Source organism: Cyanistes caeruleus, chromosome 9 (assembly GCF_971803275.1).
Source record: "Cyanistes caeruleus chromosome 9, bCyaCae1.hap1.1, whole genome shotgun sequence".
Classification (NCBI taxonomy): domain Eukaryota; kingdom Metazoa; phylum Chordata; class Aves; order Passeriformes; family Paridae; genus Cyanistes; species Cyanistes caeruleus.
Window position 1 is genome coordinate 23,170,158 of NC_141709.1, and position 25,455 is coordinate 23,195,612.

General features: G+C 38.1%; 1 protein-coding gene and 1 long non-coding RNA gene across 3 annotated transcripts in view; one reads left to right on the top strand and one right to left on the bottom strand.

Annotated features, from left to right (window-relative positions):
• Positions 1-24,676, bottom strand: part of AK5 (adenylate kinase 5) — an 83,167-nt gene extending 58,491 nt beyond the window's left edge. The window contains exons 1-6 of the mRNA XM_086841386.1: positions 24,448-24,676; positions 22,554-22,740; positions 21,400-21,567; positions 15,760-15,929; positions 15,527-15,640; positions 4,642-4,833 (exon numbers count right to left, since the gene is read on the bottom strand). Coding sequence (XP_086697512.1) covers positions 4,642-4,833; positions 15,527-15,640; positions 15,760-15,929; positions 21,400-21,567; positions 22,554-22,740; positions 24,448-24,507 — 891 coding nt within the window. The 5' untranslated portion in view covers positions 24,508-24,676. The remainder of the gene's footprint in view (positions 1-4,641; positions 4,834-15,526; positions 15,641-15,759; positions 15,930-21,399; positions 21,568-22,553; positions 22,741-24,447) is intronic.
• LOC147651678 (uncharacterized) overlaps positions 1-25,455 on the top strand; it is a 76,040-nt gene that overhangs the window by 43,554 nt on the left and 7,031 nt on the right. The window lies entirely within an intron of this gene.

Sequence of the window (25,455 nt, forward strand, 5' to 3'; positions counted from 1 at the left end):
CATGCTTCTATATATGCACAAATTGCTCATCTATCGTTCCCATATAAAATGTGCATATATTTACAAACAGTTTGTTTACACTAATTTCTAGATAAAATTCATTTACAGACCTGCTTTTTTCTTCAAAATCTCACAAAACAGTAACACATAAATAGTGTTGAGACAGTGTAAAACCTAGCAGAGATTAGAACATGTGTAAACTTTCTCTAGTTCAGCAGTTTTACAGGAAACACTTACAGGTTCTTGCTCATAGCCCAATTTTTCTGCAAAAGGGCTATCAAATATAGGAGAGACACAGAAAACCTTAATTTTAAGTAACAGCTTTCTCTGACTGCAGAGCTCTGGTTACTTGTTTTAGGCTTCAACTTACCTTTCACTGCTTTGAATCACCAAAAAATGAAAATGTGATAGTCATTATTTCCCATCCCACCTCTAATTTTCTCTCTATAGAAATGTTTAAATTATTATATAACCATATACATTCATGGAGCCAGATAATGATTTACCATACAGTAAAATAAAAGAAGACCCCTGAATCTCAAACAAAACCTCCGGTCTCAAGGTTCCCACAAACAGCTGCCTACGTTGCTTGTTCAATTTAAAAATGTCCTAAAACATTGAAGGTTTGCTCCAGATGCTACAGACTATCTGGGCTCCTCTTTGCATGTCCACTTGGTCATGACCAAGAAGTCAGAAGTACTCTCAAGATCCCATGTAGTAGTCAGGTTAAAAACACATTGGAAATGTTCCTAAAAGACTGTGCTTATGGCTGCTGTATTTTTAAAACTACTGAGAGGCATCTGAAAATACTTTGGTGGCATTGGGCCAATTGATAGGAAATCTCAGCTCAATACTCTAGAAAACAAAACAGGTTCAAATCCCCATCTCTGACCTGTGGGAAGAAAGGCCATGCTCACATACCAGTGAGGCTACATTTGAGGGAAACCATTCCTGCCAAGTCTGTATCACTTTGCAGCCGAGGATGCAAGATCCAGGCATCAGATGGCACGTAAATGGGATTCTGCCTGCAGCAGGGAGGTGAGAGCAGGCGGGGGAGGTGGTGGCTAACAATCCCTATTCCTAGCATCACTTCAGGGAAGGAGGAGTGGGATTTTTAAAATTTTCTTTTTTAATGATTGTTTAATGCAAAAACTGCATGGATGGGTGCAAATATCAGCACCAGGAAAACAAAGGTGTCTACTCATCCTTTGTTCTGCCAAACCAGATGCATGTTCCTCCACTGAGGAGAAGATTCTCTGAGCTGGATTCTGGTTTGGGAGACATGCCTGGCAGAGGCTCCTGTTAGGACCTGGAAAAGGCCCTGGAAAGCAGGGTGAGGGTTCCTATGAAGCCTTTCATAATAGTTTGCTATCAGTGAGATTTGAGTAGACCTTGGGAGCTGCTTAAAGGACTGCAGGAGCCACATTTCTCCGGGGCAGGGCCAAAAATTAAAGGAAGAATGAGTAAGCGCAAGTCTTATGAAATCAGCATTCAGACACAAACAAATAAAAAGCCCAAACCAACACCTCAAGTTGGGCAGCTGTATGATAACAGAGAAACTTTATAAATAAACTATAACTGATATTTTCAGCAGCATTTTGGTAAGTCACAGCCTTTAGATAAAGTTCATTTCAATGTACAGGTTCTATAGCAAAACTCCTTTTTTAACCAAAACAAGAGAAAAAAATTATATAACAGTTCTGTGGGGAATTTTTCTGTGACAGTTGACAGCCATTAGGCTTGTTTGATGCTTACGAGGGCAGACAGCTACTTCCCTCACCCACAACTGTTTAACTTCTAAATTTGTGCCCAGAATCAATTTCCAGCTTCAGCTACTTTTGCTGGGTTCTCTTTACTTCTCTGACTAATCTGAATGTCATTTTAATGTTTTCATAAGTACAGTAAATTCCCTAAAAGGACAAGTGGAACAATGAGGATATCAGAGAAGTCCACATTTCATGGATGTCACAGGATGCTGTCTTGTTCTGGCTGTTTAAATAAAGACCAGGGTCTTCTTTTAATGTTTAGTATTTTTGTCTCACTACAGCCAGTCTTTCATTTTCTCCCCTTAAATGCACACAGACTTATTAATGTAACAAGGTTGACACTGCAGTTCTAAGTTTATGTAGAACCACTGTCAGTAAGGCAGACTGGGCCAAATCCTGCCTTCAGTAAGAGAAACTTCTACTGCTAAGACCATGAGCTCTGTAAACTTTTTTCTGTCTAGACCACGGGATATATTCTACAAACGTATCAGCTTAGAACAGCTAAGCTCTCTGAGAGCGGCATTAATAACTGTTGACTGAAAGATTCTTGTAACCCAGTGATCTTCAAGAACTACACCATTATCTATAGTGAATTACATTCCACATAAACTGGAGATTTGGAAATCTGTATCCAGAACTGAAGTTCTCTGCTAAATATCAGAGTACTCAAGGTCACCTTTGTACCTACATCTTCTCCCTCCTATAACTTAATCTAACTAATATCTCCCACCACCACCAGGCAATTTTTACGCAGTTATTGTCTAGGTAAACAATACATAATGTTTTAATGTTTGTTGAAAGTTCCTGAAACAGTAAATGGCAGCATATGCATCTGTTTACATACTCTCTGTCCAACATTGTGTCATTATAGTCTTGATACCTTCTGAATTTAAATTTGAGTTAAGTCAGGTTCTGATTTGTTAGACTACTGACAGATTGCTAAAATGAATTTTAAACACAGACTGTGTGTTCATGAAAATATCACATATTTACTTCTGTTAATTATAATGAACTTTACATATCATTATTCCAACCAGGGAGATTTTCAGAAAGGACAGAGTTGTATTTTCCTATTTCTTAGAACTACCGTAGATAGGGGCCTCACTTCTTTCCTTAAAAACAGAAACCAGGATCAGACTGTGTGAGCAGGTACACCATGCACAGACTGAGAACATAAGGCATACAGAGCATCAAACAAGTACAACCTGGGCACTGTAGCAAATTACCACAGATCATGTGAAAAAAAAGATGAAGGGAAAGATTTACAGCTGAGGAACTTAACCAATAAGAGAAGTAATGAAGAATGTGGCTCTTATTTCTATTAACCAAAGTATGTTAAAAGCAGTATGGAATAACTGTTGGAGCATGAAAATTAATCTTCTTTGGGAATTTAGATTTTTATTTCTTGCTCATAAAGTGTCTAATAGTAGATTATAATTATATATATATATATATATAATTCCTGCTTATTAATAATATTTAGTTATATTTCAGTGATTTTTTCTTTTCTCTTTTGGTCTGCTATTGATGAAGAACAATATATTTATTAAGTACATGTATAAAATATGAGCTGTGATTCTAAAATTATAGCACTCTGTAAGACAAATGGTTCTGCTTTTCTCCCCTGAGTAGAATTGTGATGCTGGCTAGAAGTGTCTGAGATTTAGGGTTTTGAATAGCTGTGACGAGGTGCAGGTAGGGATTTAAGAAAAATGTAAATCTTTTTATTTCCTTCTAGTCAATGTTGACCTTGTCTGACCTTGCCTCAAGGATTCACTCCTCTAGGAATTAGGCTACTGTAATTCTATTTTATGCTATTCTAGTTCTTACACTGCTCTCATCTGCATAGTATTTCAATTTCTTCCAGGTTCAGCATTATAACCAGCAGGATGAATGCTATTTTCTTTCTTTCTTCCTCCTTCTCTGGGGAAATAGCATGAATAAGTGCAATATTTTCTGTATATGCTGTTTCCTTTGTGCTGTAGTAGAGTAATTTAATGTTCATATGCCATTTTGTCACTTCTATATCCATCATAAACATCTGCTTTCTTCAAAAAGAAAAGAGGTTATCCAAGGTGAACATTGCAATTTAAACAATCTTCAGAACTCTCAAGAAACACAGTTAAAAAGTAGAAGAAAGCTCCATAAAAACAAAATCTTCTGTTGTACAGGTCCCATAACAGAAATGCAATTCTATCCAGATGCCCCACTTCCTTTATGCACAAAGGCACGTATTTCCTGAGGAGTTAAGTGTGCAGACCATAGGAGCATTTGTAAAGGCTATAGGAGCATCACAAAATACACACTTCCTCAACAACAAAGAAAGACTTGCAAGAATTTTAGTCCTCTCATCCTTAAAAACTGAATTAATCATAATCCTAAACCTGAACACATACTCTCTGGAGAAGCTAATGTAATAATTTTCTGGGATTTCCATCTTGAAATTCAGAAAGATGCTGAAGTAGATAATTAAGGCGAATAATTCCAATTGATGACTTTGCAATTAAGGATGCTTTAACCTGTCATGAGTCTGACCAGCACACAGAGAGTCACACTTGCTGTGAGAGCACATACCAATGTGAACTATGTAGGGTATCAAAAGAAATGAAACAGGCCATCTGTGCTCTCATACCATATGTGGCACCAAGTTCTGTGTGTTATTACAACCAGACACAGTCTGTAATTTAGCACATGCCAATAATTCAACTGTTCTCAACTGCTCAATGAATTCATTGTCTTCATTAAACACTTGAGTAGCCGTGCTATTAACCTAAAACAGAATTGGACTCGTCAAGCCTGTCTTAAAGCAAAAGGTACAAGAAGCCAAGTACAGCCACAACAATTAAGGTTCAGAGATATACACTAAAGGACTTACTGTGATTATCAGCCCTTTTTCCTGGAAATATTTAACCAGTGGGACTGCATTCTGCTTGAAATTCATTAGTCTTCTCTGAGTGGCTTTCAGGTTATCATCAGGTCTTCCTTGCTGTTCTGCGCGCTTCAGTAACCTTTCTTTCAGCCTTTGACTGGAACATGCCAGAAATACCACCAAATCTGGGGTACAGATCTGTGGAAAGAGCAATTCAATAAGTCTGATTAAGTTGATTATCCAGCACTACAGGACTCAGCAATTCCATTATTATGTGAGGCTCAGATATGTTACATTTGCATAAGTTCAAACTTGATGTAGGCATTAATTTTCTGTTGTTTTTTTGATGGGAAGTTTGTGGGCTTAATGAGGGTGTCCTGGTTTAGGGCAATTTAACATCATAATCAACCCAGGACAGAGGGTCTTGTTGATCTTATGTGAGGTTAGTCAACTTGTTTCACCTGATATGTAAGGAGAAAATTTAATGAAAAAATTTTTCTTCACAGCAAAAACCTTCTCTAGGCTATGTTCCTCATTTGCATTACCAGAAGGCTCCCCTACCTAATTTTTTTTTTTTTAAAGAGCAAAATATAGATGTCTCATACTCTGCAGGAAAATGGTTGCATGTTTCTGTCTGGAAACTCTTTAAGTAAGGTGTTATTTAAAATCCAGCAGCCACTATGAAGCTAACTGATAGTTAGGATCTGGTGAAAACAGGTATGTTCCAATAGCCACGGTTTCTTATAACACTTTCTCTATTTCTCTAAATCTCTCTAAAGCTTCAGTACACTTTTCAAAAGGTTGGGTGGGGCAGCTAAAAGGGTTTTAATTTCCCCTGTCCTTTCTGGTCTGTGTGGTGAGCACTGGTATGTGTCACACCCATCCCTGCACTATGGTTCATGAAGTAAAGGAATGAGATAAACAAAATTTTTTGCATTCTAGCTCTTTCTCAGTTAAATCTTCTTTATAAGATGCTATTGAGCATTTAAAGAAGAGATATCTCTGGTGCTTGATGTGGGGAAAGCAGTGATAGACCCAGTTTCTTATGAAGACAAATGTTCACAGGCAATCTTTGGAGGTCACTACTACTTAGCATCTATGGTGAAAACAACAGAAGCCAAAGAATCTCAACACATCTGTTAAATAGTCCCAGGGATGGTCACTCAACCATTTCCCTGTTCCAATGCTTGACAATCCTTTCCATAAAGCAATTTTTCCTAACATTCAATCTAAGCCTCTCCTGGTGCAATCTGCAACTTGCTTTTCTCACCCTAAAGTCACTCAGACACCTGAATTTGCAGGATTTTTAAAATGCAGCTACAAATGTATATTAACTTTGTTCATAACTTTCCTCCATCTGGTTGATGCAAAGAAATCTACCTCTCCTAAAGTTCTCACTAGCTTAGTGCTGTCTTTTAAAACACATTAGAATTATCTGTAAGCAGCATTCAAGATGAAAACAAACAGTTCAAGCTTTTATCTGTTTACAGATTAGAAAGGATTTATTTGTTCTTACATACAAGCACAAACTCATTTCTGCTGTCTTTACTTACCTGAACCAAAACATTCATACTTCAATTTTAACTAATTTTAGTAAAAACAGTGGCTTCCTATTTTAGAAATGACATCATCTAGTTACAATGCAAATGATGGTAGATGCTCAAGAATGCTAAACAGACATTTTTCTCATGATGTTTTCTATCTACAGAATAATTTTGCCTTTGTTCAGCTTGATGCAATGTAAATTTGAAAGTCAGATTAGAGCTATACACCAGTATCACGTGGATTCTACCTACTATGCTGTCAATAATAACTGATTTCTATCTTTATGTTAATTATAAAGTTGCTATAATATATTGTTATTGAGGCCCAGAACAAAGCAATTAAGCTTCTGAATACTCTATTTGTCTAGGTCTCTCTACCCAAGGGTGTTAAACTGCATAAAGAAAACCATATTTCTAGACTGAATAGTCAAAACTTCCCATGTAGAGAATCTGGAAAATTAATAACTAAGTTTTAAAAAAACCAAAATCCTATCTAAGTTGGGTTTCAGTCAATTGAGTGAATACAACATGAAGTATAGTCTGGCCTTTTTTACTGTCAGTCTGAGTAAAAAGGGTTCTTAGGAAGTCAAAAGAAACCAATACAACTTCTGCAGCCTGAGGTGCTGGTCATTAGCCTTTACGAATGAGGTCACTGACAGAGTAGTATATGGATGTGAGGAAGCAGAAAGTGGTGAAAAAGCAGAGCCATTTTCAAACAATAAAGGACAGTCTGAAAAGCAGCATTAGCAAGAAAGATGGTGGCCTCTTTATCATTACAGAAAATTAAATAGGATTTAAAAGAAAATCAAATTATTTTTTACACACATTGTAGATGATTGGAGACATGAGCACACAAACTACAAAGACAATAGTTCTGGTAATTATTTATGAGTATCTATTAGATTTTGAAACAATTAACCTTATAACCTGTTTTTTTAAAATAACTTCCAGTGGGAGAAAAGCTCTCTCCTACCTCTATCACATGTCCCTCAGCATCAAGAAAACCAGAGTAACTTTCTCTTCCCTTTTCAGACTATTGTAAACAGACAGTTACTCTGTCTGTTCATGGGATGAATTAATTATGAAAGTTAATTTTACTACCATATAATAGCTTTAAGGCACATAATTATTCACATGAAAGACTATGAAAGTAAGTTTCTGTGTTAGACTTTCATGCCATATGGACATTATTAAAAGTAGCTTGGTTAAATAAGGTTGCTTCACTAGTAATAGAAGAATAATGAGGAATTTGGGAATTCAAAAAGCATACAGAACTAAAAAGCCCAAATTATGACACAGATAGATTCTGAAAGAAAATGCTACAGATTTCAAAGCCTGTTAGTCCTGGAACACAGTCTGATGAAAGGGAATGGCTGATATACCTTGCAGCAGACTGAGCACAGAGACATCGCAAATCCCTGTGTAGATATCCAGCTGATTGAAGCTTCCTAACATACATTACACAGGGACTCAGGATCTAGTAAAGTGGAGGACAAAAGGAGTTTATACAAGTGAGTAGTTTAATTTAATATTACATTTCTGTTTATCCTAAAAATAGTGGCAGAAAGATGGTAAGAAATCTTCAGACATTCCAAGCCATAGCTGGCCTTGCTTTCAGTGCTCAGCACTTCAGGACTGCACCTACTCTGGCTGAGAAATCATACCAGAGCTTCTCAAGTGCAGGGCTGGAGCTTCTGTGCACCACCAGACTTCACATACAGCATCAAATCTTACAGAGAGTACCTAGAATAAACAGACTGCTCATGAAATTATCAGGAAGAGAGCCTCCTTCAGTCTCACACAAACATGACAGTGCAGCTTAACCACAACCAATCTCAGGTCTCTGAAGGAGCTGTGGCTGGCGAGGTGCAGCCCCACAGGAAGGGAAGGATCCGAATGCTGCTGTGGTTCCATCAGGTCTGCAAGTTCTCATCTGCTTTTAGCTCCCCACAAACTGCACTGATTGTAGAAGGCAGTTACTGTTTAAGAAAATGGGCAAACAAACCCTGGGCATCCTGGGCTTAATTTCTTTCTTTTTTTTCCTAATTGTAAAATGAGGATAATAACAAGGTATGCCTTGGACAATTCATTAATTAGGTTTAATTGTCTCCTTTTGCTTTTGAAAACTGAGAGTTCTCTACAGAATCTGAGTACTGTTCTCAATTTTTTTACAACAGTAATAATACAAAAGACATTATTAGAATCACAGGTATTAAGACTACCTGTTTTCTGACACTTTGGGTTTTTTAATCTGACATATATTTCACTCACAGAAATAAAATGTCAGTGAAAACAATGCTTTAAAATTCTCGTTTCAAGAAACCTAGTTTCAAATGAAGCATTTTCTGAGAGATTTTTTGAAGTGTAAAAAAAGAAAAGTAATTCAAGCATATCTGAGGTAGGAATTCAAAACAGAATCTGATTATGTGATGTCTCTATGAATTCAACTTTTACCTGCAGAATACTCATCTTCACCATCAGAAAGTAGCTGAAAACCTTTTATAAAAGAAACACAAGGTGCACAAAAGAGTAACATGTCTCCTGTATGCATAGGCATACAGACCTAATAACACTTAATGTCATTATTTCTCCTACATGCATTTACAGCCTTCAGGATATACCTTGAAATGCTATTGATATTTCACTCCTATTTACATGAATCACTTTGCTTCCACTTACTTCAACTCTTCCTGCCTGCAAAACATGCTCATAAATACTTTTAGCTACAATGTAACAGGGTAGTATGAACATAAGGGCATTTGGGGTTACTTCTCTAGAAACATATCTATTCTCCTATGTAATTATGAGTATAAATTGCTTTTTTTCTATCAAAGGAGAATGGTTTTTATGACTCATTTGAAAAGAAAGCCTTTTTTCAAACTCACAACTAAGTATTGTTGAGTTTTATGGCTAGGGAATAAGTTTTGTTCTGAGACTTGGCTTGTAGAAAAGTTGTACAGAACCAACACAGACAGAAGAGCTGGATTCCTTCATGCTGATTTCCCCCAGTACACACATCCTGTGCTCAAGGCAGAGGGTTTTATTCATGTCCAGCAGTGCATGTGAGGTAGGACTGTGGGGCTCAGAAAAGGGAAATTGACTGCTTACTGACTGGAAGAAGGAAGGAGGGAGAATCTTTGCCTATGGGAACCAACAGGTTTCTGGTTATTCATTTTAAATGAGATGAAGAGCATATGGCATCAACTCAGAATAAAACTGGTGGGTACATCTTATTTTTTAGAATAATATTTACTAGTAAGTAAATCCTACTCTCTTTGAGTCTGAATCTCCTTCCTAAACTGGAATGAGGAGTAAATTGAGAGTAATTCAATGCAAGTTGATGGTGATATTGACATTAAGCAGTATGGTGGAGAGATGCTCTCTTTTCTCTGGGGATATTTTCTACATCTCCTCTTGTTAGTGAGAATAGTGTGGTTGTTTGCTAGAAATTAGATGATTACACTCTCTCTTGTTATTCCTCATTAAGCAAAAGATGAAAATGCTCTGTTTCTTAATTTCTGGTATGTTCTACTCCTGAGAAAACTGACAGCTCATGAACAATTGCCATTAATTTAACAGTGCATTTTATTCTTGTTGTTAAAGGTTACTAGCAAGCTGGTTTATGTCCTTTGTATGTGTGCTCTCCCTTGTAATTACTTATTTGCTTTTTATAGTTCCATCTTTGCTGGGTTATTAGTTTTTTCTTGGTTTAGAAATGCAAAATCATGAATCATGTTGTCAAAGAATGAATCTTGCTGATAGAATATTTTTCTCGTAGCTTCTTTTGAACCATATTTACACAGCCCGGAAAATAAGTTTCCAGCAAATTGCCTAGAGTATATCATTAGGCAGACTGGTGAACTTTGGGAACAAGTGATTCAGCTTTTCACCTGTGTCAGGCAGCCAACTAATAAAAATCCCTGTTAACACTAATGCTAACCATACAGAGAAAGGGCTGAGCAGACCTCTGCTTCAGAACTGCTCAGCAGGCACCTCCATCCACTCTGAATTCAGAACATCAGGTCCTGTCCTGAGGACCAGCAATGGATGAGCTCTCCTTTGCCTACTCTGACTAGCAAAGAAGAGCCTTTGCCTAGGAAATCTGGAAACCTGAGGCCTAGGGTGCTTACCCAGCAGAAAATGGAACCACTGCTTGTCTTTCTCTGGAGAGTGTTGCAGCTTCCAGGGGAGAAGTGGATAGTGCTAAAACCATTCCACAGGCCTCCCAGTCAGGCTTGGCTTGAAGAGAGCAATGCAAAATTCACAGGGAAAAGACAGTGAACAAAAGGAACCACAGCAAAGCAGACTGCTCATGTGGTAGTCCTCCCACTCTCACACAGATCTCTGGCTACATATTCAGTAGGGGACTGTACCTGGATCAGTGGAGATCAGGGAGAAGGCAGATAGAAGTATAGGGGGAGAGGAAATAAAGAAGACACATTTGCCATGATACAGAAAAAAATATCTTTACCGGAACAAAAACCTTTTGCAAAAAACAGGTTCTTTTCCCTTAAGAAGCTTCACAACAAGGTTGCATTCACCTCCCAGGTTGCTCTGGGGGCCACACTCTTGGCCAGGAACAGCAGGTTTTCTGTGAGAAGCTCTTTGCAGAGCTTTGGCAGTCAGACCCTCAGGCAGCTGGCCACAAACACCTGTGTCAAACCTGCAGGGCACTGCAGGCATCGCTCCTGCCTGGAGATCTGAGCATCAGCCTTGGAGGAACAGTGCTGCTGTCCTCAGCCTCTGAAATACCCAGGCATTTCTCACCATCCTATATTGTGCCACCTACACAGTTAGTTCTACTTTATCACAATTATTCTCCTAATAATTTTCCTAAGGAATATACCTGAGAGTTAAAAATTAACTCAAATTACAGTCAAGATGAGTAGTTATTCTTTGCAGGTATAGTGGATTTATGAATATTCCTAAGAGCATTTTAAACAAATAATCAGCTAAAATTTATTGCATCTGTTTGTTATTTAAATTAAGATTTTACTCAAATATAATTTTGTCACTCAGGCTATAGAAGACAAAAAATATATTTTTTTTATAATTTCTACAAAAATAGTTATCCTCTTTTATCAAGCAATTAAATTACATTCATGAATGAATATCCATTGATTCTAATACCTGTTCTACATTTATTTCACTAGTAAAAAAAGTTACAGTTAATATATTTTAAGCAAACTACATCTGTACTTACTCTATTGATATTAACAAAGAAGGAAAGTTACACATGAATGACTGAAAGTGGTGGAAAAAAACAAACCAAAGCAGTAACTGAAATTAACTGTAAAATACAGTTAATTGTTTCTCCGGGGAAAGATAAAAATCGTGTGAGAGATTACACAGAAAGTCAAACTGCAATTTCTTCACAAGCCATTGGAGTTCAATACATCAGTCAGAGGCATTTTATTATAGCATTGCAGGAGAGGAAGATATTTAACATGTTTCAGCATGCTGGGACTGCAGGTGACTCGCTGAATTTCAAGATGACAGGTTAATGGTAAATAAACCATTTTCTCCTTGGCATTTTCAAATATGTCCTTGAAACCTAAACACCTTTCTTCTATTTGCACTCAGCAGAGATCATGGATACCTAAGAAATTTGTGGTTTAGGATTGCTTTATGCCTAGGCTCAAACTGAAAGTCTAAATACATCAGTATTAAATCTGCAGTGCTATGCAGAAGGAGTTCAAACTGAGCAAAATATAGAAATTATCATATATTTAAAATGAATATATAAACTGGAAGTCCTGCTTGATTTTAAGACATTAAAATTCATTATTTCATTTTTTTCCCCTACAACTATGACTGCTTGAAACTTCATACCTTTATTAAAAGTACCCCTATCAAAAGTATTGGCAGTATCGACTCTGCTCTCTGGAAATAAGAAATGAGAGGGTCAGGACTTGGCAACAATCCCAGAGTTCCAATAAGAGGAATTTACTTATTAAACTCAGTTTTCAAAGAGAAAAATACAGGACTTATTTCAACTTGGTTAAAAAGTTCAAAGAAAACTGAGATAAAGAATACTGCAGTGCTCATGGCTGAGTTCTTCCAGGCTGCAAGAAGGCTGTGATGAGAAGCTGAGCATTAAGAAATGAAGCTGGTGTAAGTGACCAGAATGGCCAATTGGTGCTGGCTGGTAGGCACTGCTGAAACTCTGAAAACATCACTGATGCTGGCTTAAAAAACTTCTTTGCTGCTCAGAAGATATGGATGACAGGAGCAGTGTTATTAATGATACTCCATAGAGAAGAAGGGGAGGAAAGCTTAAGTTCAAATAGAAAATTCCTGTGATGTGTAAAGTGCTTTCTAATGCACTTGTTCGAGATTGACATTACTGCATGGAAGCACTGTTTGTTACTTCTGATTTCTAGATTTGAGCAGAAAGAGAAATACTGTGTGTGCTGCAAATGATACATTGCTTTATTTTAGGCACTTTAGTCACTGAGATGCAACATGTTTTAATACAATTCTGCCTAGCAACATGTTGAGAACTTACTGTCCACACAAGAGTCTGGCAACATAATAAGGAAGAAATCATCATCTTTTAGCTATACCTATGTATGGGAATGTTAGCATAAGTTGCTTTGCTTTGACTAGTTTACTAAAAATAACATTTTTTTTCCCAGAGAAAAGTTCAGCTTCTGGATTAGTCAAAGAGATAAAAATGTGCTGGTAGTACCAAGAGCAATTACAAGCAAAGTTTAACAAGCAGTTGTTATCATGATGTATTTCTATAATAGAATGTCCAGCTCAGACATACATGTTTTCAGTTGATTTTTCCACAAGATGAAGAGATTATGAAAGTCTAGTGTCAAGTTTTAGTAACAGCTTTGTGAGCCATAAGACTGAAGAATTAATTTAGCATAAATAATTTGTTACATTAAAGATGACTGCAAGCACAGCAGTTAGATTTTATATGAGCTTTCAAGAGAAACCAGGCACCTCTGTTGTCCTTTTCCTTTTCCACTCCTCCCCACAATTCATTTTTGGTATTACCACCTAAATTCTTGAAATTTGTGTTTGTGTAAACAATGATAAAGAATTCGTATGTATCACCTAAAATTTTCTGCTGTTTTCAGGTACATAATCGTGCAATGGTCTCAAAAGGACCACCTGTGGGAATAAGTATTTGCTCATGACAAAGTTGGTGATAGCAATAAGAATTAATTCTTATTCAGAACTTCTCATCCCCAGATCTCAGTGTTCTACAGGGAATGTCTTTGTAAGAATATGGCATGTGTACAACTTGCATTTTGTGGGATTTCACCATTTTCTTCAAAGCATGTTCCATTGCTAGCTGATCCAGTAGATATAATTAAAATTGTCTTACTGTTTAATCAAAACTTTCTTTGCTGAAATTTCAACTAGTTATTTCTCACTTTGTCACTTTGGCTAATGAGAACAATTCTATTCTTCTACACAGCGCTAGAAAGAAAGCTTTGGAAAACTCCCTACTATCTCTAATTGCAGACCTAGACAAATTATCACAACAGTTAATTACTCCACAGCTCAATTGCACTTGCTATTGAGGAATCTCTGAGTGCCTGGACGATGTTCACATGCTTAATGTAAATAACCTGACATGCCATGGGTGCCTGTGAGCCTCATCCTGTGAAGGATGATCAGTACTGTGACTGCTGATACTCCCTTAACACAAAACCTTCCTACCAAGGTGTGTAGCATCAAGGCTTACTAAACAGAGAATTTTAAAGAAACAGCAAGTATATTTTATTTCTTTAAAATATATGTCCAAAATAAAACACTGAATATATATCACTGGAGATGTTGATATAGGATTGAATGTTGAAATATGTATAGCTTTTGTACATTTATTTCCATGGCTTCAGATATGTTCCTATTACAGGTCAACTGCAAAGAAAGATGAAAATGGGGGAGTCTGAACAGACAGCCTATAAAAAGGGCTTCCTTCTCTCCTGTATGTTTTTAGAACTGGTAAGATTGAAAGGTGTCCCTATATGAAGTGCTCCTGGACTTTTTCAGAAACTTAGCGATCTATCTCTCAGGCAAAATCAGGCCTTGAGGAGTATGATTTACAAATCCCAGCTGACTGAGAAAAAGGAAACTCTCTGTGACTATAATCAAGTGTTATTTAACAGGTTTTTACTTAGTAGAAAGAGAATGTGAGCGTAGGATAACTTCATTCCTATCACTTCCTCCAGTTTCATATCCCCCATTCTTTAATCAAAAACAACATCAGCACAAAATTGTGTTACCAAGAAATGTGCTTAAGTCACACTATCACACTGGACAAAAAGATGACACAAGGAAATGATTGTTAAGTCTACATTTCTGCTGTTTGACTTCTAAAATAGTCAGTCTTCCCTTTTGTTAATTATACGGAGATAGAGCTGGCAGTCACTGCTATTTCCTGTAATAACTATTTTTTCTGTTTCCTTTAATTTCCTCAATTCAGTTTTCTAAATTTTGCCCAGAATAATACCTTATAAAACACATTGATGAAATGCCTCATTAGCTGCTTTGTTTTGTTACTTCTGCCTTGGTAATGTCACTTATAATTCGAAGTACAGAAACAGCAGTAGACCAGCAATTGTGAAAGACTTTGAAACATTCTGCGTGAAGGCACTCTAAGAATTCAGCTCTGAAACAGCTCTTCTTGTGTCCATAACTGTTATGTTAGCAGCACTTGATCAGAAAATTACGTCAGTTGTTTGTTTTTCCACTGAATTAAAGTATTTTTAGATTAGTTTAAAATACACATGTGAAAACAGCATGTCAATAGAACTCAGGAATACAGTTTTAGCTGACTAAACCTTAGAATTATAGTTTAGAATAACCAAAATGACCTTATTTTCTTAAAAAGGCACGCTTTCTGGTTTACAAAAACTTGAAAAGCATGCATAGTTTTAACCTTTTTTTTATTCATCTTTTCAATGCACTGTAATAAACTTGACACTAAAAGCACTGTGAAGACATGCATTGCTTTAAATAGGTTTCTATGAATGGAGATTATGTTAAACAAATAGATACAGAAATATAATATTTTTCCACTTTTTGAATCAATAAGATACAGAAAGTATTCACTGTTAGATTCCATGTTTTTCTTCTTCATCTCGAGAGAACTTTCATTATGAGATAAGAGGCTTGGATTCTTGGTTTTCTTATCACATTGTCTTTTTAAAAATAGTCTGTCTTCAGACAACAGGACATAATATAAATCTTTTGTCAACCTGTAATTATGTACTTGCCAAGATTTAAAGAGCAATGCTCTTTCTTGGAATCTGACTGATTATTTCAACAAGCTTAACTGTTGTAGAGCTGTGTTAGTTATTTTAAGAGTAAAAACAATCTCTTACTTGGTCCTCAAAGGAGATTGCCTGGGCAACATCTCTGGGAAATCCGTCAATCACTATCCCCTCTTCATCAGGGATCTGCATTAATCTCTGCTTTATCTCAGTTATGGTTGTTTCCTTTCACAGAGAAAATAACGTAGTTATTTAACATCATAAAGGAAGTTTTCTTGATGGTGCACATTACTACAAGATGTATAAATCCTTGAAAGCAAACATGAACATAGGAAACACTGTACCTGAGGGGCCAGTTCTCCAGTAGTAATTATTTTGGCAATTAGACTCCATTTTCTATTGCTGCTTGTGCTGTGGATTTTCTTCCTTAACAATTCACCAACTGATATGTAATTAAATCCATAACGTTCTGCTATTTTCAAACTCTGTGTTCCTTTACCACTTCCTGGGCCACCTAGTGTGAATCATAAGCAAAACATTAAATTAACCTTTCATCAGAAGTACCCAGTCACAGGTGAAATCTTTGCTATTGGCACCAATTTTCCAAGCATTATTAGAGTAAATCTCACAGTTGCATGACCTGTTCCCAACCATGTGTTTCATCTAGTGGATCATAAACATAACAGTTTGTAAAATTAAATTTAAAAAAAGAATACAAATCCACTTGCAAAATAAAAATAAGTACAAAAATAAGTACTCTTTGAGGTTGACCTCATTCTAAAGCCATTCCTGGAATGGAGTTTTTCTTGATGCACAGGAGAGGAGCAGATAAACGAACTATTCCCTTCTTAAACTTTATGAACCTAGAGATAGAGCCAGATAGTCTGAAGTATATTCTTGTCAGAAAGAATTATACTTGGTTAAATAAGCCAATTAAATCAATGAACTAGTCATGAAATGGAACTAATAAAATCTGCTCCTAAATATGCTTGCATGAGCTTCTGATGTTTCCTGATTTTAAAATACAAAAAAAATTAAATAATTAAATAATCATTTGAGATGTTTCCATAGTGATTTGGTATAAGGACTTTTATTGAACCATGTAATACCAGCTTTTGGTATTGATGCTTGAAGCATCTGACAGAGAAGAAATTAGGTTCAGCTTGCTAGACAACTTGAAGAATAAAGAGATTCTTCAATACATACAGCACAGGCTGAATGGGTATCAAAATACAGAGAACAGCTATGTTACATAGCAGGGAAAGCTGCAGGGAAGGTGAGCTGGACAGCAGCAGCAGCAAGAATGCATGTAAAACAATCAGACCATGAGCTAAAAGGCCATGTTATGATGTGATGAGCAGTGAATCTGGAATCCAGTATGTAAAACCAAGGAATTGCTTTCATAAAAATAAATGTTTATGTATAGAAAAATGTATAATATTAAAGAGTATAACAAAGCAAATGCAAACCAAATGTTTTGATAATAAGTCCCAATTAGTAGCTATAGTTCGTGGAATTCTTTGTGAGAACGCTGAATTTTATTTCAACAGAAAAAGAATTCAGATTTATTTAAAACATAAGTTTTATATTAATTTTAAAAATAAAGAAATGCAATGAAAGTAAATCAGAATGCACTGAGCTTTTTGTTAGTAATCATGTAACTCTTTTTATATTGTCTGTATTATTCCCATAAATGGTTGTTAAGCTATTTTATAATCAGTACAGTTCTGGTTGCAGGATAAGTTTTACAGTATTTGTACACTTAGGGCACTCTGTGTAACCAGGTTCCAACCTGCACCTCAGTATCACCGGCACAGAGCTTTCAGTGTCTCCCACAGTCACTTGGAGCTCTCTGTGCCCCGATGCTGCCATGCTGATGCTGCACCTGCCCTTTGGAACTCAGACCAGGAGCCATTTCAAGAGAGTGCACAGAGAAATGTGCCTATTGTCATGTTCCCATACCCTGCCCATGGTTTACTTATGCCCCTGGGGGGAAAAAAAAAAAAAGATTTTGTAGTTATCCGATTAGTTTAAATAATGTTTCTACAAGCATTTGTGTATAACATCCAAGTAGACAACACAGCTACAGATGTTCATAAAACACACATGTAAAAAAATGAAAGAAAAACTGTGTCTTACACAGTAAGATCACAACTGAAAAATCTTCTTCTCTCATTCAGTTCCCTTGGTGTTTCTGTCATAAAAAGACATAAGTTTCTCTCTTCTTTCAGAAGACTGCATTAAGTTCTACATCTCTTCCATTTCAGTAATTCCAGGTGATCTAGATGGGCTTAGTTTTTTTAGCTTGGACTCTTTCTTTCAAAGACAGCTTAGCTACTTATCCTCTTTGTTAGAATAAAGAATGTTCCCCTTCTGTAGGTACACTAGCATCTGACACAGTAGGAATCATCTTCTCCACTCAAGTGGCTATAAAGCACTTCTGCTCCAGTTCCCCCTGCTCCCTTTCATGCTCAGCCTTCCCCATGACAAATGCATTTCACCAAACCTTACAAGTTTGAAACAGATTATGTTGCACCCAGCAACAATAAAAATGCAAAACATAGGTAATGTGCAGAAAATTGGAAACATTGGAAACAAGGAAAATAGTGCTCATGTTCCAACAGAGATACAAAAGGTGCCAGAAAACCAGAACTGATACTTGATGGAACATCAGTCTGTAAAAGCATAAAATAGCTGAAAAAAACTGTTTGAAACAAGTAGATAGATTTCACACTCCTGTTAGGAAGAGCTTTGCTTTGCCAGAAAAGAGCAACCAAAAAACAAAACAAAACAAAAAAGGATAGCCCAGCACTTCTTTCAATCTGAACTGCAATCAGAAAACAGCTAATAAATATTTGATTTAATATTCATAAACTTCCCACACATTTTGTTTTTATCAATCCAAACACATCCCAAACACATAATCCAAATCAATACAAACATATAATATCAAGATGGTGTTATCTGTTTACAATCTGAGGGGAAACATTCAGGTAACAAAGTAAGGGAAAAGTGATAGGACAAAATTACTTCCTACAGCAGATCATAACTATGTATCCATTCCTGACTCTGATAAATCACACTGACAAGCTGTTCACAAGAAAGGAAAATCAAATCACTTTTGCTTTTTGTTCTTTTTACTTATTCTGAGATAGATTACTCAAGGAAAGAGTGATTATTTTACATATTTCTTGAAGATGTCTAGACTCAGGAACACTTGTTGCATCTCAAATTATGTTTGCTAACAGGTTTCAAGTAAAGATTTGTGTGCCCAAAAAGTGCTACTAAAGCAGTAGTTTTAATCTAATTTTGTTTGTTCTTTCAATTTTGCATATATTGTTGTAAATTCAGAATAAATTCATCTAATAATAAAATTTCTGAAAACACTTCTGACTTTAAAATCTAACTGTGGACTAGATTTAACAAATCAGTTAGCAGCTGTCTGCTGACAGCACTATATTTTATCTAGCCCTTACACTTTGATCTCAAAAGGGAAGTGTATTCTTTTTAATATTAAGTAATAAATATTAAGAAAGTGCAGCTTAAAAACATACTCAACTAACATGCTAATGACAGCAGATAATTAATATTTTAAGATCTCTAAATTCAAGCTATATTAACAGTACAAATTTTTTTCTTAAACGTGTATTAGGAAGCACATATTTAAGCACAATCTCATTTGCTATAGTGTTATAATGCCTTAGAAACTTAATTTTTCCAGTGATTCTGATGTGTGCCCTCCTGGCTGGTTCCATTTGATTTTTCTAAAATCCAGTCATACACTCACTATGTAGCTTTATAGCTTTATCTTTCACCAGAGGTTTTTTTCTTCAAACCCAGAAAAAGAACAAAGCCCCCGCCTTTATAAGTGAGTTCTCTTTAGCCCTGGAGCTACCTGGTTCATTATAAGGATGATAGATTTCATAAAGCAAAGAAGTTGTAAAAACCTTTATGGAAGCGTTAAAAAGCTCTTAGACTAATGCATTAATAAAGAAAAGTTCACCAAATATGTGAAGCAGAAGACAGGTCTTTAACTTCATTTCAGTCCCTAGCAGTGACTGGGACCAGCACCATCTGAGCAAGGCAGGACGATTGGTTATCACTAATTAGACAGAAATACATTACTTAACTGATTTTTTTTTGTTGGCATTTTATGCAAACTGAAAATATGCAACACATTTTTTGTGTGTAATATCTCTTGAAATGAACAGTGTACTTTTATTATTTTTTTTCTCTTTTATTCATTTACTCTTTCCAACATGTTTTTTTTTTTGTGTGCTTTCTCAATAGAAAGTTGAATTTGGGAGAAATTGTCTTGATACTGTACAAAAATGGACAATAGCTGCTAAGCTACATATAGTATTGTGTTTCTATCAGTTCACACTGTAATAGATTCAGAGAAACTCAGTGGGAATATAAACCTGAAATAGCCTTTGTGGAATGTTTACCACATTCCCTATATAAATGGGAGAAAAGAAAAGCTCTGTAAAATCCATGCTCTGTTCACTGCCTGCTGGTGGTTAAGGATTTCACTTCAAATACACCCGCACACAGTTCCAGAGGTGAAAGCCAAGCTCTCTTTATCTCACTTAAATCAAACCTTCATTCATCACTCTACTGCAATTGAGCTACATAGATTTCGATGTATTAAGAGCCTTCTGTGGTCACTGAAAAGGAGCCAGTTATTCTCCTTTATGAAAAGGAAGGGTAGCTAATTAATTAAGATGAAGTAAAGGTATGTGTTATTTCTCCATCTAATGGCAATCTTAACATTTCAGCAATACATAGAAAGATTTGCATGTTGAAGTCTGTAATCCTGAAACAAAATATTAGGAGAATTCAAATGCCTTGAGCAATTGCTTTGGCATACCACAGACACTTAAAATATGCCTGGTCTTCTGTTTTCAATCTATTCCAATATCTCGTTTCTGAGAACTGCTGGATGCAGAGCCTAGAGGACATGCTGTTCCTAGAGATTCCACTCTGTAGTACAGAGAAGACATTTCTGTTCCCTTTTACTATACTACATATATTCTCTGTTATGGAAGAAGTATCTCTCTTTAATATGAATAAAGCTTTATAGACTAAAAATTTAATTCTCCGTCACCTGGCACCTGTGCTGTAACTCTTTAAGCCATCCAGAGAATCAGATAATTTAGCCTGGTGGTAAAATTTCTAAAGACAGCTATGAGGAAACTGATGCAAAGAAATTCGATAACAGAAAAAAATATTGATTTACACTTAACCTGCAGCTATTTTTAATAACCTGTGCTTGTCTGAGGCTGGAAAGTATGAGCTGCTTAGAAAGAACACTAAACAGCTCACAAAAGAGAACTCTGGGAGAGAGCACAATTAACTAATGTGAACTGAGTGTTTACTCTCTGTGAAGCTGGAACAGGATTCATTCGCCAAATAGACCTGGGAATGAACTTAACCCATGCAATGAACTAATGACCCTGTATTCTCACTCCAGCTGGACATACCAGTCATTTGAGAAGGGTCTAAGCATAGAAGACAACAGTTCCCTATCACCTTTTTGAGCTGGCTTACACAGTATTTTAAAATACCCCTTTTTGTGATCAGCTTTGTGTATACCTGAGTGTTTTAGTTCAATCCTGAGCATGCTTCGGAAGAGAACCTTGATTCACATGGTGCTGCTGCCTTGAAATGCATGAACCAGGCTCAGATAAGATGAAATCAAACTGGCAGATGTGCTCATAAGCAAATCATGAGCTCTCCAGCTGCTAAGAGGCATCCAGTCTACAGAACATGAGTGCAGGTGCTTGCTGCGACCCCTAAAATTCTTACAGTTGAGATGCCATTCCCAGCACTAACAATTTCACATTCTTAATTGGCCTGCACCACTTGCTATGGCAGATGGAAAAATTGTATTTAAATTCATATAAGCATTCAATGTATTTGCAGTACAAATCAAAAGGCAAAGTAGCAGAGATAAAACCTTGTCAAAATGACTGCCATCATACCTATGACAAGGATAATTTTTGGTCGAGGTCTTGCAGGGTCAAACACATCGTACTCCTCAATTAGCTCAGCAGTTTCAGAAAGGTCAGTGTCACTTTCTATGGAGAACTGTTGGATCGGAGGCAGTCGGTCGTAGCGTCGGTATGGGAAGTTAGAGTTATCAGGCATCACTGTAAAACAGTAAGATAAACTGGGAATAGTGGAAATAGACAGAAAACTCAAAATCTGTTCTGTACACAGATTTAAATAAGTAGCAGGCATAAGGTATAAATATCTCATAATTTTACATTGTGTTTGCTGTTGCTATATTAAGTATTTTTGGCCTCTGTTTAATGAACAGATTTATTAAATCATAACCACACAGTCAGTTTTCTCAGGTGTTTCTTTACAAGCACGTCAGGTTTTCTGTCAACATCTGCCCATAGCACCCAGAGTTCAGCAGGGGCCTCTGAGAAGAAAAGCTTTATATTGTGCAGATAACCTCTACTATTAAGCAGGACTCTTTTAGTGATACATGTTGTACACAGAGATAGAGACAGTATTCTTGCTGATTATTTTAATGAAATGTTGGATAGCAAGAAAAATAACTATGGCAACTAAAAGATGAGCTAATTACTCTTTGTTAACATTACAAATAAAATAATTACAGGTATTGGCATGACATCTGCTTAGATTTTATGAGATACACTTTTTTCTAAGAGTTTATAATTTACATTTTATCTAGTAAATTAGCACACAGTTCCAATGTAAAGTAGAAAATCCACGTAGTGTAACTGCACTGAAGTTGGTGTGTATGTCATCCACAAGGACCAACAGAAAACACAAGCCAAGTTCACTGTGACAGATCTGCCCCTATCTTTGCAATTGTTTTAGGTAGGGTACAAGAAATCTCTCCACTGATGTGTTAAATATTTGCACAGCAAACATCCATCATTTGGCTGAAAAGTGATCACAATTTCCTCTCCTGCCTAGCGTCCATTATGGCAGGAGAAAAACAAATGCCAAAAAGCAAGGAAACAGAATTCCTGACTCCTTTGCCTACAGATAATCAGAATGAGGCATAATCTGCTATAGAAATGTGTAAAATAATTCAGTAGTAGATGTAAAATCACACACAGTTGAAGAAATAGAATATCTTTAAAATTTAATACAGTACCATTCCTGAAAAAAGACCTCCGGGATTGTCCTCCATTGAGTGGAGGCAGGGTCTTCTTTTCTGGGCTGACAAAAGTGTCCCATTTCACTTTTTCTGGCCCTCCAAGCTCTTTTACTTTCTGCAAACAGCTTTCCAAATATTCAATCGGGTCATCGGGTTTGTAACACATTAATCCATTTAACAGACTCTGAAATGTAAGATCAGAAACATAGACTATAATGATAGATGCCAGGGGAAAACGAGCACCTTTACTTTGTCTTTTACTTTGCACAGAGAAGCAGCACATTCCTTGATATTCAGACTCTCTATTGCAAGCCAATGCATAAAAGTGAGGCCTGCAAAAAATCAAATTATTTTGGTTTGCCAATGTCATAAAAATTACTTGGAAAGGAAGCTCGTGGCTATGTCTTTATTGTTGTCTGTATGCATTGAAATAAAACCTGAAAACAGCAAAAAAAAACCCTCTACATTTTTCTTAGAACTATCACTGGCAAGCATACACAGTGCAATGTGCAAGCTAGAGAGCCCCAAAATTTACATATTCTTTGTAGTCTTTGACATCACTAAAATGTGTCTTTTCCTGAAAGACCACTGCAGCCACAAGTATCTCATCGATATTCTTGTCAACACTTACACAAGCAATGAAACGAGGATTTTTTAAAATCACGAGAAATACTCAAATATCATCTTGATTTGTATTGGGCAAAAAAAACCCCACAACCCCAAAATTTATAGGTGCTTCCTGATTTAATTGATCACAAATTCTGAGCCATTAGAAACCCTCTCTCTACAGTATTAATTCTTTACTCATCTTACTCATGAGCGTTGTGGGGGTTGTGAAAGAAAGACTGCCAGGCCCTCTTCTGACACATTTCCTTGACAAAGTGATACATAAGTCATCATCTCACCTCTCCACGAGACTGCTGCATCCAACCTTCCCATAACAATACATGTCTTTCAGGATGATTTCTGTTCTTTTTGCTTTTTCTAATTTTTGTGTGAATAAACTTGAGGGTCATAGTTGGTATTAATAGTAAACATAAATAGCTCCAATTCAGGATTTGATCAGTTGTTATCTACAGTTTATACACTGATTGGTATTTACAAACATTTGAGCTTATAAAACGGGATATAATTTCTATGCATCTGTGCCCTTGCTATAGTACTTAACTGATCACAACAACTAACAGTGTATTTTTGCAGAAGATATGCACCAATTTTTTAAATTAACTAGCACAAGCTTTGAGGCTCAATGGAAAACCTGTTTTGTCTGCATCTCTTGTTAAACCATTCACATTCTAACTGTGTAATTAAAACATTAGCATGCTCCGTGTCCTGCAATTTTCAAATATATAGAAAAACGTCTAGCTTCAACACAGACGAGGGAGAATACATATGTGTGCGTGTTATGTACAGATGACAGGGTGTCTGATCCGGAGTGGGGGGAAAATCCACATTGCACAAGAGAAGTAATTATCAGCCATTAGCAGCAGGTAACTTGTAGGAACCTAAACAAAACCTCACTAAACAGTTGCGGCTTTTTTCTTCCCCCCGACCGATGAAAGACGCCCCTCGCCCGCATTCCTCGGCGCTCCTGTGCCCTGCGGACAGCCAAGTTCTCTCTCCGCCGGCGGCCGCAGCGGCCGGAGGGGCGCGGCCGCGGGGGCTCCGCAGGTGGCGGCGGGCAGCGCTGCCCCGGCCCCGCGCCGCCGGCTCCCACCCGGCCCGGGCTGGCGGCCGCCGCTCCCCGCGCCGCTCCCCGCGCAAGCTACGCCAGCCGCAGCCTCCGGCCGCTCCGTCCTTCCAGCCACCTTCAGCCCTGCCCGCCGCGGGGTCCCAGCGCGGAGCATCCCCCGACGGGGCGGAAAACGCCTCCCCCCAGCGCCTCGCCTACCTCGAAAAGCTGCGGGATCTCCCTGCGGGCCAGATACTCCTTCGCCTCGCCGGCGCTCATTCCGCCAGCCGGGGCCGGGGGCGCCGGCGGGGCGGGTGGGCAGCCCGAGCCCCGCGCTCGGCTCGGCGCGGCGGTGCAATGCGGGAGCCTCGGCGAGGCTTCCGCGGGCGGGCGGGCGGAGGGAGGGAGGCAGCCGCCCGCCTCCCCGTGCCCGCGGCACGGAGGGAGCGACAGGGAGCACGTTTCCCTCGGCGGGGAGCGAGAGCGTGCGCAGGCTGCCGGGGAAAGTTTCGGGGGTGCCTGCGGTGAGGCGCCGAGCGGAGGCGGCGAGGGGCTGTGCCTGGCGCCGAGCCGCGGGCAGGCTGCCCCGGCAGCGAGCGGACCGGCTCCCCCGGATGCGCGGGCAGCGGCGGCGGGAAGGGCCGGGCACCGGGGAAGAGCGGAGGTGCTGGAAGCCTCCCGCTGTAACGCGGTCTCTGCCCTTGGCACGGTGTTTGCGCGTCTTGAGGAGCGAGACGTTTCGTACACTTTGGGCTGGCAAAAAGCCACGAACTGCGATCAGTCTTGAGCATCTGTGATCGGCGAGTCACAGGAAGAGATCTGAAATGATCTCTGGTCTAGGCTTCTGCTCAAGGCAAGGGTAGCTCTTGAGGTCGGACCAGGTTGCTCAGGGCTTTATTCAGTCTCATCCTGCATGACCTTCCAAGGGTGGTGACTGCAGAGCCTCTCTGGGCAACCCATGCTTGTCTGGTCCCGACATGAAGAAGGGTTTTCTCTTATTCAGTTATCACCTCCCATGTCTCAGTTTGTTCCTTGTCCACCATTGTGAAGAGCCTGGCTCTATTTTCTTGATGGTCTCTTGTCAAGCCTTGGAGAGCTGCTATTATGTACTTTCTAAGCCTGCCACAAGGATGAACAAGCCCAGCTCCCTCTGCTCATCTTGTAGAACAAGTGCTCTCCATCCCTTACCAACTATGTGACTGTCCATCAACTCAGAATCACAGAGTG